This window comes from Cololabis saira, chromosome 10 (genome assembly GCF_033807715.1).
Source record: "Cololabis saira isolate AMF1-May2022 chromosome 10, fColSai1.1, whole genome shotgun sequence".
Lineage (NCBI taxonomy): Eukaryota > Metazoa > Chordata > Actinopteri > Beloniformes > Belonidae > Cololabis > Cololabis saira.
In genome coordinates this window covers 37,404,299-37,417,968 of record NC_084596.1, presented here as the reverse complement: position 1 = coordinate 37,417,968, position 13,670 = coordinate 37,404,299, and the positions used below count along the sequence as shown (strand labels likewise).

The following is a 13,670-nucleotide window of genomic DNA, read 5'->3' as shown; positions in this document are numbered from 1 at the left end:
TGGTAAACTGTGCTGATTTGCTTTTCTAAAGGCCAAAAATTCAAAAATATTTAGATTGGAAAGCGAACACCTCTTCTCATTTTAAAACAATGTTATAAAATGAAGAAGGACTGATGGAAACTAAACTGCAGCTACATTAGCATTTCAACTCCATGTCATAAAGGATCTCTGTGCAAATGACATCAGCGTACACGCGGCCATCCATGATTACTGAGCATGCCTGCACAAGTGAAAGCAGGACATAAACTCAGCAGGAAATAATGGTTGCTGCAGATTGCTCATAATGACTTAGCTCCTGTGCATGTAGGGAGTTTCAGGGTGATTAAATGCAGACTTCATAAGAGTTGATGCTGAGGACAAGAAGGATTGGCAGCACTTGCTTTCTTCTCCAACTTATTGTTTACACAGTCAATGAAGTGTGTCTGTAAGTTATGTGTTGTTGATGGTTAAAAAAAATAGGTTTAAAGCCCCAGAAGAGTAAATCGTGAAGTGAATTTGTACAAGTTTGCCCATCCATGTTGGATAACGTAAGTGTCTCAAACTGGATTTGATTATTATTTTGACTGTTGTGTTTTTATATACAGGACTGTCTCAGAAAATTAGAATATTGTGATAAAGTCCTTTATTTTCTGTAATGCAATTAAAAAAACAAAAAAAAATAATTACAAATCAACTGAAATATTGCAAGCCTTTTATTATTTTAATATTGCTGATTATGGTTTACAGCTTAAGAAAACTCAAATATCCTATCTCAAAACATTAGAATATTCTGGGAATATTCTGTAAGCCATAATCATCAATATTAAAATAATAAAAGGCTTGCAATATTTCAGTTGATTTGTAATTATTTTTTTTTGTTTTTTTAATTGCATTACAGAAAATAAAGGACTTTATCACAATATTCTAATTTTCTGAGACAGTCCTATATTTATTGTGTCTTTTCTTTTGTATTGAAGTTGAACTTCCAAAAATAAAATAATCATAAATGAAAAATGGTCACATTTAACACACTACGTGAGCTTGGTATTGAGCGCAGATGACCGAACAGTTCTACAAACCTCCTCTCCAGTCTTGGCGTCCTTCTTGCAGGTCATGAACGTGCCCTCCAGGACTGAGCAGACGATGGTCAGGCCCTTCCCTGCTTTGAGCTGCGTGGTAAAGGACAGGAGACGAGGATGCTTCACTGCCAGGTCCGAGTCCAGCTTGCACAGCACCAACAGCTGTGGCCTGACGACAGGGAGGAATTTAGTTTAATATGGGCCAAAAACTGAACATGCATACATAATAAAACTAGGTTTTCTGAAGTGAGAAATCTGCAACAAATACAGGTGGAGTACTTTTGTGCTGGGAAGGTTCTGGGAGGGCTCCCTTGCATTTAGGTCTTGTACCATCAGTATAAAAATGACTATTATATCCGATAACAGATGTCAAGAGACAGATCGTGTGATAATGAGATAAACCTGCAAATAATAAATATCTGAACTGCTGATTACATCTGTAAAACCTGGCATGTAATACATTGAATATTAAAGCTTTTTGAATTTCACATGTTTCACAAAATGTACTTAATTTTATTTTATGTTTTTAGTACTTTTTGTATCATATTTGATTACATCAAACATTTTATTAACTTGCCCCAACAATCCTTATTCCTATTTTTTAAGAGGTTATCGGAATATGATACATCTGGTGTTATGGAGCTGTTCTAAAATAATAAATAATTAAACAAATAAATATTAAAAAATTGGTGAAAAGTTGGAAAGTTGAGTGCATGCTGGAGAAACTCCCACCTCCAGTTTTTGGTGTGCAGTGGTGATTCCTCCAGGCGGATGAGAGCGTAACGTGCTGCATTTAAGGACAGACCTCGGATCCCGTCACCCCATTCCTTCACCGCCCTGCAACAAAATGTCCCAAACAAACCGTTTCACTCCTTTCTCCTGACTTTGGGAGCTCAAATGTTCCCTTCAGGCAGTAAAACAAATCCCAGAGTTTTTGATAAAACTTGTGTTGAAGTCATCACCAAAGCATGACTGTTATTTCACGTGAAAGCATTCACTCATACTACCGAAATGCAGAGGTGTCAAGTAACGAAGTACAAATACTTCGTTACCTTACTTAAGTAGACATTTTGGTTATCTATACTTCACTGGAGTAATTATTTTTCCGACGACTTTTTACTTTTACTCCTTACATTTTCATGCAATTATCTGTACTTTTTACTCCTTACATTTTAAAAAACAGCCTCGTTACTCTATTTCATTTCGGCCTTTAAAAAAAAACTATCAAAAAAAAAAAAAAAAAAAACTATCCAGTTAAATTGCTCCATCCGGATAGAGTGAATTTGGTTGTGGTTGTTTCAGATGTTCTTGTCCAGTTTTGTTCTTACATCAGTTCCCTCAGATTTCTGCAAATAAACTTGGATGTACATTCCAATAAATGTTAGGATAAATGATAACATGCCTCTGAAGTTTGACTTTTTGCACCATTACAATACTTATAGGCAACTAGTCATCATATCTGCTGCTCTCTGAAACACATGTTAATGCTCAATAGTACACATATATGGTTCTTTAATATATTTGCATTATACTAAGATGCATTCATTTTCAATGGCTTTTGTCCTTAATGGCTTTTTCCCCCCTTACATTACTTTTACTTTTATACTTTAAGTAGTTTTGAAACCAGTACTTTTCTACTTTTACTTGAGTAAAAAACTTGAGTTGATACTTCAACTTCTACAGGAGTATTTTTAAACTCTAGTATCTATACTTCTACCTGAGTAATGAATATGAATACTTTTGACACCTCTTAAACTCACCCTCTGTACTCAATGTATTTGTAGATACAGCCAGCTATCATGATGGCGACCAGCGCGTAGTACCAGGAGGAGACAAACATGAGGGAGAGACAGAGACTCATTCCCAAGAAGGATAAGGTCCTACAGTAAACAAATACATTGTTGTAATGATATACCGAGACATAAAAAACATGTGGGAATACATTTTGTTGCACAATTATTTAAGATTGTTCTCACCAGTGATAAAACTTAAAGCGAGGTCTCCAGTTAGGCGTACGCAGCAAGGTCTGAACAGCACAGGCCAAGTTGACAAAGAGGTAGCACATCAGGAAAAACCTGAGCAGACACACAACAAAGTTTGTACAAAGATGGATAAAGAAAGGGAACAGACTGAGCATGTGGGTTCATGTCACAATGCGCACATGGAGAGGATGGGCGCTACGTTATCCAGTGACGCGATGAGGATTCCAATCTCGCAGATTCCAACTGTCAGCAAAAGAGCCCAAGTGGGCTCGCCATTAGCCTTCCCATGACCGAAGACCTGAGGAGAACAGAAACAAACACAGTCCTCTGCAGTACTCAGTTATGGTACATTTCTTTTAACTTGGTCAGAGTCAATGCAAGGTTCTGTTAGGTTTTACTGGAAAGCAAAATTATTATTACAATCACTTTGAAAGAAAAATCCCAAACAATTCCTGGTTACAGTGGGAGAACTGTGAAGAGAAAAAAAACTTTGGAAGGAAAATTCAGATGGGAAAGTTGAAACTACTCTATACATTTTATACATGAATATTCGATCAATTGGGCTGATAAATCACTGAAATGTTCCCAGCATTTGTCCAATGGAATAATGAAAATTATTATAACATTTTTGTTATTATGTAAAAATAAAGAAATTATTATTATTATTTTTTTTTTAATTTTATTTATTTATTTTATTTATTATTTAAAGGAGCTGTATGTAAGAGCAATAATAAAACAAATCATAAAATGACCCCGATATGTCAACAGACATTTAAAAATCATGTTCATTTCAAATACTTATGTCACTGACAACAGCACTCAAGCCAGGATATTCCAGTTTAAAAAGAGGAGTTGCAGCCCTCAACTGATGTTTATGTTGTCATTTTTTGTTTTGGCCTGAAGCTCCACCCTCCACCTATCTCCCAATCACCAAGTCAGTATTGTTTCTGAAGCTCCACCCTCCACCTATCTCCCAATCACCAAGTCAGTATTGTTTCTGAAGCTCCACCCTCCACCTATCTCCCAATCACCAAGTCAGTATTGTTTCAGCATCCGGGTTGCCAGCTCGGCTCTAATTATGGCAGCCATGGCAGCCTACGTTCCTGCTGCATTCTGCAGCCTACCTGGCAACCTCTGGTCGGGGGGAGGAGGGGGAGGGTACACGCCGCTCAACAATATTTTGAAAGTGACTGCAGTACCAGTTTTGGACATTTCTTACAGACGGCTCCTTTAATTCAAAAAATAAAACAATTCAATACAAATACAAATGTTCTTACCGGTAAATTATCTTATCTGATCTGCCCCTTTTTCCAAGAAATAACTTCACAAATAACAAATTAAAAATAAAAAAAAAAAAAAAAAAAAACCCAACAACTAAGTGAATAAAAAACTAAAATAAAATAAAATTACCGCCGTCTATGGGTATGTCAATCAAACTTAACTAACATATTTCATTATATTTACTTAATACAGGCTTTAATTGTTCTTTTGAATGTAATGTTTGATTTGGATTCTTTGTTTTCTTTATTCAGATTGTTCCATAAACTGATTCCTTTGACAGAAACACAACGTTCCATCAATTTTGTTCTGCATCTTGGTTTTTTAAAAATCTCTGTTCCTTTTAAGTTATACTTGCTTTCTCTTTTTTCAAATCTTTTCTGAATGTTGATTGGTAAAGTTTTTTTATGAGCTTTTTTTATGATTATTATTATAAATTATGATCATAAATGAGGCATAAATTAGGCGTAAGGCGTAAATTAAACTCCTTTTCATCCCTCTACATCGTTCTGTCCACTTACTCTGTCTCATTCATAACTCTGTTAAAGGAGGAGGGGGTATTTCTCTGCCTGCTCTTAAAATCCTACCTCCTGCCCCGGTTCTACCTGTACGGTCCATGTCTAAGGGTCGGCGTTATGTTACATTCATTGTAGGAAGCTGCAAGAATGCAAGACTCTGAGCTATGATGAACAAATCTTTAGAGCGCTCACTTACCTGTAAGAACGGGATGATGCCATCGCGTGCGATTGCTTGCAACAGCCGAGGGGCGCCAGTGAGGCTCTGCAGACCAGCACCACAGCACGAGAAAAATGAGCCAATCACAATCACCCAAGGCGACGGCCAGGCCAGAATCCCAATAACAGGGTTCTTCTTTACTGAGTCACCAAACCTGAAACACCCCCCAGCACAGTTTACTGAGTGTGCTGCTCTTTATAGAATAGTAATCACCTGGCTAACAGCAGTCTGGTCAAATTGACCAAAATCTGAGGTTTTTTTCAATTTCATATACAGGACTGTCTCAGAAAATTAGAATATTGTGATTTTCTGTAATGCAATTAAAAAAACAAAAATGTCATACATTGTGGATTCATTACAAATCAACTGAAATATTGCAAGCCTTTTATTATTTTAATATTGCTGATCATGGCTTACAGCTTAAGAAAACTCAAATATCCTATCTCAAAAAATTTGAATATTCTGGGAATCTTAATCTTAAACTGTAAGCCATAATCAGCAATATTAAAATAATAAAAGGCTTGCAATATTTCAGTTGATTTGTAATGAATCCAGAATGTATGACATTTTTTTTTTTTTTTTTTTTTAAATTGCATTACAGAAAATAAAGAACTTTATCACAATATTCTAATTTTCTGACACAGTCCTGTATGCATTATATATGCGTTTCACTCTAAACATATTCTTACTTGTCTCTCAGCACAACTCCTTCAATACAAGCGCCAAACAAGACAACAAAGGAGATATCTGGCCACAAAGTTAAGATGGGAACAGTAGTCATTGATCTGTCATATCTAACTGTCAAATTGTCCTTTATAAGCAAATACAGATATTAGTTCTTAATGTTCGGTATATCAACTGCAAGAAAAACATTTAAAACACAATAAACAGCCTAAAGGATACAGATGAACGAGGTGGTGAGAATAGCCAGAATAGTTCCGATTGGGATGGACCTCTGGGCATCTCTAAGATCCCCAGACCTGTTAGAACCAGCCATTATACCTGAAACGGAACAGTTTTTACAAAAGCTGAAACAATTTTCATGGTGTTAATGAAATGTCTATGACAGATAGGGTGTTTTAGTCATAATAATGCAAGGATACCATGTAAAAGCTTGTTACATCTTTGTTCGTAGCAGCTGGTTGAGTGAGGGTTGGATAACTCTAAACACCACCCTCCTCTCCCACAGGGTGGGCTGCGTTTCAGATCTGTCCTACAACTTTCCACTGCAGCTCATTGTAGGCACAGATTTCACTTAGCAAACTGAACTAACACGTGCCAAAGTCAAAGAAAAATAAAGTGAAGTCTATTTATTTTTTAAATCCTTACATTTCTTCATTCCGTAGTTCAGCACTCATACTTGTTATTGACAGCCAGCTTCTCAAAAACAACTGGACAAACTCTAGGTTTCACTGTTTCTTGGTCCCTTTGCATTTTGTTTATGGTTGGTTGAAGGCTTGTGTTAGGATTTAATCTTCTCTTCTTTAATCTAATACTGTAAGGTCAACTTTTACACAATATTTCAAGTTGTCTTTATCAAATCTGTGCTCCAAAGCTGTGTTCTATGGGTACAAATGATAAATGATGGGAATTTTCAATAAATAACGACTGCTCAGTTATGAAAAACATCATAATCATGATTATTTGGGTTAGCACTGACTCCGCGATTATTGAAAACAATTAATCACTGACCATCGAGGTGTGTTGCATTTATTAAATTTAACATACAAATATTAACATACAAATGCAGCTATTTAATGCTAATTGTTCACATTGCTTTGTTTTGCAATGCTAAAAAACTACTAACTTACCAAATTAGTTATTAGGTAATTTTTTCCCGCTCATTTAACTTTCCCTTAGGGCTCCGTTGACATTTAAGTATTCACTCACCCGTGACAGAGGGGAAGTATATCCCTACTAACAAAGTGAAGTATGTAGTGATGTCACGGAGGACGTAGTGCTCATCTTTGTCAGTGGATGAAACTAGAGGGGATATTGAAGGCAGATCTTTTTTCTCTATCATCGTGTCAGCTAGACCATAGTTGTCCCACAAGTTGTCTGAGGAAAAAACAGAGAGAAGAATCTTTAGAGACCCGGTCAGGCCTCATACTCATCTGGGGAAATGTATACAGTTTGCTTTACAAATGTTACAACAGCTAAACCCAAGAGCTACCAGAGGAAAGATAATTACAATAACTATTTTTACTTCCCTCTTACCTCTGATGACTCCGCTCAGAAGCCCGGGTATAGCCCGTATTTCTGTCAGATTGTTTAGGGAGTAGTATTCATCACAGGTTGCGTTTGGATATTTGCTGTTACAGAAAAGATCCCGCAGGTTGGTGAAGACGGTTTGGTCTTCTTCCCTCTTTGTACATGTATCAAACATTTCATTCTTTAGAGAGCGATTCCCCAACAAACAGACACTGCACAGGAGAAAATACATAGAAAACATTATTTAGATACTGCAGTAGTTAGTAAATTGTTACAATTGTTTCTGCTACTTTTAGACTAACAGGTCATTTTATATATTGTAATCTAACAAAGATTGAAAAGTTTGACAGAAACATTATTGTTACTTTTGTAGAATTTATCACACCCCTTAAAGCTATTAAGCTATAAGCTATTAAGCTATAAAGATATTTGTTCATCATCGATAACAAAGTGCAATTCAGTTCAGTTCAATTCTGCATAATTATTCAATACAACAATAAGATTTCTACTTGCCTAAAGCATTATACATCAAATGTGGAGATTACAATCATTTAAAATAAGTGTCACAAGCAGGTATAATATTCTTGCAGGCAAAGAACTAAACAGCCCGAGAACCAAGAAATTAAATTAAATGTCACACACACTAGTCTTGTTACTTTATCATGTTTTAAGTAACCAAACGAGTAGAAAAATAATTGAACTTTTTTTAATATTCTGAGGTTATCATGGCAAAAACCTAAAACAGTAAACCTTTAAATATACATGCATACAACATACATTAAACCACACAATTTTCACGATAAGAAAAAAAAAGACTGGATGAAACTCGTATTTAATTTGACCTTGAACTTTTTTTGAGGAGACAGTCCCATGCAGATATTTTTATTTAATTAGGATTCAATTCTACTAGGTTTAATGGAGTCAGGTTCCTGTATTTTGGAAATAAATAAATGAGCATCCCATTGAAACTTTAATGGGTGGTATTGTGTTGTGGTGGTTAGCGCAGTTAGCTGAAGATTTCAGGCTCAACTTCTGCCAGAATTCTTTCTGAGTCTAGTGTGTTCTCTCCGTACTTGTGTGGGTTTTCTCCGTAAGTAAGTTGTAATGTTGTTGAATTGGTGGCTTAAAATTGCCTGTAGAGGCAGGAGCGCAACTACTCACTTTCTAAGGGGTATGCAGACATATTACAGGTGCCCCTCTAAACTTTAATGCATTAGCAAGACTGGGTTAGCTTCAGCTATTGCACAGTACGGTAGTATATCCAGGTTGGGTAGTGGGGTAGGGGCTCAGGTGGTAAAGCGGGTCATCCAATGATCGAAGGATTGTGTGTTAAACCCCACGCTCCCCCCAGTCATCTGTGGTTGTGTCCTTGGGCAAGACACTTCCCCCCTCATGGCCTCCAGTGACGGCCTCGTAAATGTAGGGTTTCAAATTGGACTCAAATTGGATTTGAAACGATATGTCACAATCTGAAAGCTCTTGTCACTCAAAAAGGAGTTCATACAGTCTTTTGCATCATTTGCAACGCAACACTAACAATTACATCCACCAGACTGACAGATGTCATGGGTTTCAGGTGAAAAATGTTTTCGCTGTTTCGACTTGGTGGCAAGTCAATATGACAACAACAACAGTCTGTGGACAGATGCTGAAATAAATAAGTACACAATCGCCTGCTCTGTCTCAAGCCCTGTTTAGACCTGGTATTAACATTTGTCATGAGTGATGCAATCACAGCTTGACAGCTCTTAGCATATCTGTTTACACCAGACATTAATATGCCCCCCCACCTGCCCCTTCAAGTGGCAACTTGATTTCGAATGTCTCTCCCTCAGCCTATATTTAAATAAAAAGATATATGATTTCAGCATTCAGGAACCAAATGTCTTGTTACTTTTTACCTGCAGGCAGCAGCGATGCAGTCTGTCTGATTAGTTCTGCCGGTTTTATTTCACAGATTAAACGGTTGCTATGGCTCTCGCTTGTCGTTTTCCACTTGAACATGACAGTGCTGTTGAGTGACCGAAGGGCTTCCTTCTGTCTACATGAAGGATGTCAGTTTTAAAGATGGGCCTTAGGGTTGCCCTGGAGGCATTTGTGGGCACACGGGGCCCCTACCACTTATGAATGTGGTTTGAGTGACTGGATCTCAATGTGAGCTCAAATGTGTCCTAGATTTATCCGATGTCGACTCTACTTAATGCTGTCAACTTGTGATTATTTGCTGCATACAGATGTAATGCCATATCTAAACAGGTTCCTTGGTGCTGTGGGAGGGTGGAGGAGCTGCAGCCACTCAGGCTGATGGGTCACAGGTGTGTCCCGTCAGCCTCTCCACCCTGCCAGCCTTATAAGGGAGACTGAAACTGAGGCTGAGGGGCTGTGGGAGAAGGTGCTTGTGCACCTGTGGCGGTGTGTTGGAAGTTTTGCCAATAAAGGGTTCTGCACTAAACTCCGTGTCCTCTCTATCCTGTCGGTCGGGCCCCGTAGCACTCGCCGTGCTACAGTGCTTTCGTGTAACTTGTAGAAAGCTTGCACAACAGCTCCCCAAAACCATATGCAACAGTAACAAAACCTGTTCACATCCCACCTTTTTGGTTTGTTCACCTTGAACTATGTTGCTACCGTAGCAACCATGTGGATTAGTTAATGTCAGCAAGGATACACAAATCATATCTGATCACTTTCAATAAATAATGTAAACCTAATTTCAGAAAGATCAAATTCAGGCTTGACTTGCCTAAACTCATATGGGGCTCAGCGTGAACGTAGTCTAAGGACAGGTTCATATTAACCACTTAAAGTGACCAATATTTATTCATTTTCTTTTGATATGACCCATATCTTATTTTTCAGCACTGTGTGGATCCTAAATTATCCTAATTACATATACAGTAGATCCCATATGTGGCCGTGCAACATAAATGACAATGAACAGAACACATGGATGTCTATAAATTACAAAGGTTTAGAGCTATAAATGAGAAGGAAGGCTTATGTTCCTGATTGTTTTAGGTCATTTAAGACAGTTGGACAAGTGCTGCAATGATTTTTCAATATACTTTGGATTTTTTGATCAATTTTGGCTGTTCACGTTCCTGCAGGGGGAGGGTTACGTTTCTCCGTATGCATAACAGTGAAGATAATAATCTTTCTTTTTTCCACCCATAACTGGAAAAGTGTTTTTTTTCTCATTGCTTAAAAACACAGCAGTTCTTCATCAAAATCAGTATTTGACTGTTCATCACTCACTTAAACTCTGGGGGTTCAATAAGCGTCTTGATGACTCCTGCATAGGTGGCCATGATGGAAAGAACCACACAAGAGAGAAACACCAGAGCCAGTTTGTTCACATACCTGCAGAGTAAGAAGAAACAGATATGAGCCTACGTGCTGGTATGTATATGTGTGTGTGCGCGTGGGTGGATACTCACTTCACACCTACAAACACGACTAGAGCCATCAGCACCAGGCAGCATGTGCCATACAGGCGCATGTTGTTGAGCTTTGCTGCATCACCGTTGTCTTTGAACACCGTGGCTGTTGGAACAATGTACGTCTGGCGGCAGATAGATGCAACAAACTGATCAAACAAGTTTTTATGTACAGCAGGTCCAGCTGGCACAGCAATAACATACCAGAAGAATCTCTATGGTGCCCAGTATGTACAGGGATCCAGCAAAAGTGGTTCCCAGGTAGAAACACAGACCCACTGCTCCTCCAAACTCTGGACCCAAGGACCTGGAGATCATGTAGTATGAGCCACCAGCTGTAAAGGCATGGAATTAGAGTTAAAATACAACTGTAGGGTTTGCTATTTTCAGCATTATTTATAAAGAAATTTGGTAAGAATAGCAAAAAACATAAATAGATTGTAATATTTGTGTAATTGTGTCCAAAAAATGTTCTAAGTAATATTTTATTAAAAGGGTTTAGATTGTTATCTAAAGGAAATGAAATGTACCTGGTACAACTCCGTTTGTTGCTATGGCGCTCATCGATATGGCTGTGAGCAAGGTCTGGATGGCGGGAAGGTGGACAGATGTTTAAGAACATTTTTAACTTAGCGATTGATTATTGTAAAGAAAAAAAACATACCCCATATTGAAAGAAAAATACTGAAACATACAATTAACTTACACTTTTCTACTTTACTGCTTGGGTTATTGTGTGTTCGCTTAGTGATGAAAAACCTAATATATATATACCGTATTTTCTGGACTATAAGCCGCTACTTTTTTCATAGGTTTTCAACCATGCGGCTTATACAAAGGTGCAGCTATTTTGTGGATTTTTCTTCCACCACTTGGGGCGCTCTAACCGGAATTAGAATCAAAACCAAGACAAAATAAATGCAAAGAAGAATACACTACTTCTTCTTTAGCAGATAGAAGTAAGTAGAAGCAGATTTCAAACAGATAAATAGATAAATAAATACTGGTTATTTTATCTTGGTTCTGTCCCGTTTTAATCAGCAAAGTTGCTGCCGTGTTAAAAGACACTGTTAGGAAAGGATCTATTTAGGTACAAACATGTACATCATTTACAGTTCTAAATCCTTCTGTACATGTAGTAAATATCTAATCTAACAACAGAAATATCTGTGGCTTGCATATCTTTTTTCTTTTAATAGAGCGGATGCGGCTTGTATGAAGGTGCAGCTTATAGTATGGATAGAATAGAAGAGTATAGAATGACGTGTAGCAGGGGAGGGCACAAAGCATCGCACTGGGCAGAAGAGCAGCCGGCTGCGTACACTATTAAAGCGGATTTAGTCGAACGCTCGCATGCAGAAGGCTGGATTAGGACACGTGTTTAGTTGTGGGCGTGGTTGGCATTTTGGTTACGTAGCGAAAAATGCGCAGAATCTGAACGGCTCGTAGAAGCCACATCACACTGGACGGCTCATCCAGACACTGCAGAATTTGGTTGCTTTCCTCCTTCTCTGAGTTGGCAGGCTGAGGGGAGACCACTTTATATATGTTAAAGCAAGAGAAAACCTGTTTTTCATAATAGGTCCCCTTTAAGGTCTCAGTATATTTTGATAATTCACTGACAGTATTAAAAACATACTGTTTGCCATCACTGATCAGGGTAACATGAATTCTCCTCAAAACACTGTAAAATAGAAACTGTCATCCATGCCAAAACATTTATTAAATTAGCAATGTATCATGACTTATTTGTTTGCCTGTTTTGAGGCAATAAGTTTGTTTTCCAAGCCATAAGTCTCAACCTTGACCTCAAATTTTCCATTTAAGGTTTTACCGACTGATAACGACTACCGAGGGGATGACACTTTCGTTACAGCTTTCCCAACATCAATTACAGGGGCTCAAAATACTTTGTCGTTGACACTGTCAATTACTCACACAGATGCAGCACATGGAAACGATGGCGAGAGATCCGAGGATCCCTGCGGTGCCGACTATCCAGGTAAGACGCAGGAAGAGAATCACACCAATAATGTTCTGCATGCAGGGCAGGTAAACCCCGATGAATGTTCCCATCTGGGGTACCTAGAGACGTGAAGTGACAAGTGAGGATCAGTAGAGGAGAAAGATGAAACAGTTCTTCTTTTCCACTGTGCTTTCAGCTCGTCCTGTTGTGGTCTATTCTTTCAGAGAAGCGTTTATGCACATCAAATCTGGACTAAAAGTCAAAAGCTGAAAAAAAAAAAAAAAACTACAACGTAGACTCGACAGTCGTATCAGTTTAGAAAAAGTTTAACAGTGATGAGTTGTTTGAGAGGGTTTCCAGGGCAGGTCTTGTCTCCGAAAAGGACTTTGCAACGTGGCTTAAGTTTACAAAGTTGCATCTGAGCAAATTGCAAGATTTCTGCACCAATGTGGACAGACGAGACCAAATTAGAGTTGTTTGAGCATTTTGCACATTGAGACGTTTTGGTGATACATCTGATCTCAACTGTTAATCAGCTGGTGATGATTTCTGTTTGTTTTGCAGCCACTGAACCTACACACACGTTATTGGTGGGTAAATCCCTGAAAATATCAGTGGACACAACTCGCCAATATTCACACATGATAATATAAGACTGAAGAAAACAATTACTTCAAGCGTTTCCTGTTTATGTGGATTTTATAAGCCTGTTAATCATGGGGTGCTTAGTCTTTCACACACTGCTACCCCACTTCAGCTCAGTTTTTCTGTTAAATAAATAATAAGACAGTTACATTTGTCGTTTGTATTTGTTCATCTGAGTTTATTTCATATAATTGATAAATTTTTTTTATTTATTTAAAGAAAAAGGTTTAACATGTTAAATATTTTTTAAACCAAAGCAAAGGAGAGGATGTTCTTTGGGCTTTTTTTTCTCCATTATTTTTGTGTTTGTTGTTAAAACTACACTCAAACTACAACCAATGTGACCTTTTACAAACATATC

At 37.8% G+C, this 13,670-nt stretch overlaps 1 protein-coding gene across 4 annotated transcripts in view; it reads right to left on the bottom strand.

The window, feature by feature from the left end:
• The window catches only part of LOC133453013 (solute carrier family 12 member 7-like), a 38,310-nt gene that overhangs the window by 9,186 nt on the left and 15,454 nt on the right, over nucleotides 1-13,670 (bottom strand). For all 4 annotated transcript variants that reach the window (XM_061732828.1, XM_061732831.1, XM_061732832.1 and 1 more), the window contains exons 4-18: nucleotides 12,637-12,783; nucleotides 11,229-11,283; nucleotides 10,903-11,033; nucleotides 10,699-10,823; nucleotides 10,517-10,621; nucleotides 7,271-7,476; nucleotides 6,944-7,111; nucleotides 5,957-6,055; nucleotides 5,743-5,800; nucleotides 5,033-5,207; nucleotides 3,220-3,338; nucleotides 3,035-3,133; nucleotides 2,819-2,938; nucleotides 1,791-1,895; nucleotides 1,059-1,227 (exon numbers count right to left, since the gene is read on the bottom strand). In XM_061732828.1, the coding sequence (XP_061588812.1) occupies nucleotides 1,059-1,227; nucleotides 1,791-1,895; nucleotides 2,819-2,938; nucleotides 3,035-3,133; nucleotides 3,220-3,338; nucleotides 5,033-5,207; nucleotides 5,743-5,800; nucleotides 5,957-6,055; nucleotides 6,944-7,111; nucleotides 7,271-7,476; nucleotides 10,517-10,621; nucleotides 10,699-10,823; nucleotides 10,903-11,033; nucleotides 11,229-11,283; nucleotides 12,637-12,783 (1,881 nt within the window). The remainder of the gene's footprint in view (nucleotides 1-1,058; nucleotides 1,228-1,790; nucleotides 1,896-2,818; nucleotides 2,939-3,034; nucleotides 3,134-3,219; nucleotides 3,339-5,032; nucleotides 5,208-5,742; nucleotides 5,801-5,956; nucleotides 6,056-6,943; nucleotides 7,112-7,270; nucleotides 7,477-10,516; nucleotides 10,622-10,698; nucleotides 10,824-10,902; nucleotides 11,034-11,228; nucleotides 11,284-12,636; nucleotides 12,784-13,670) is intronic.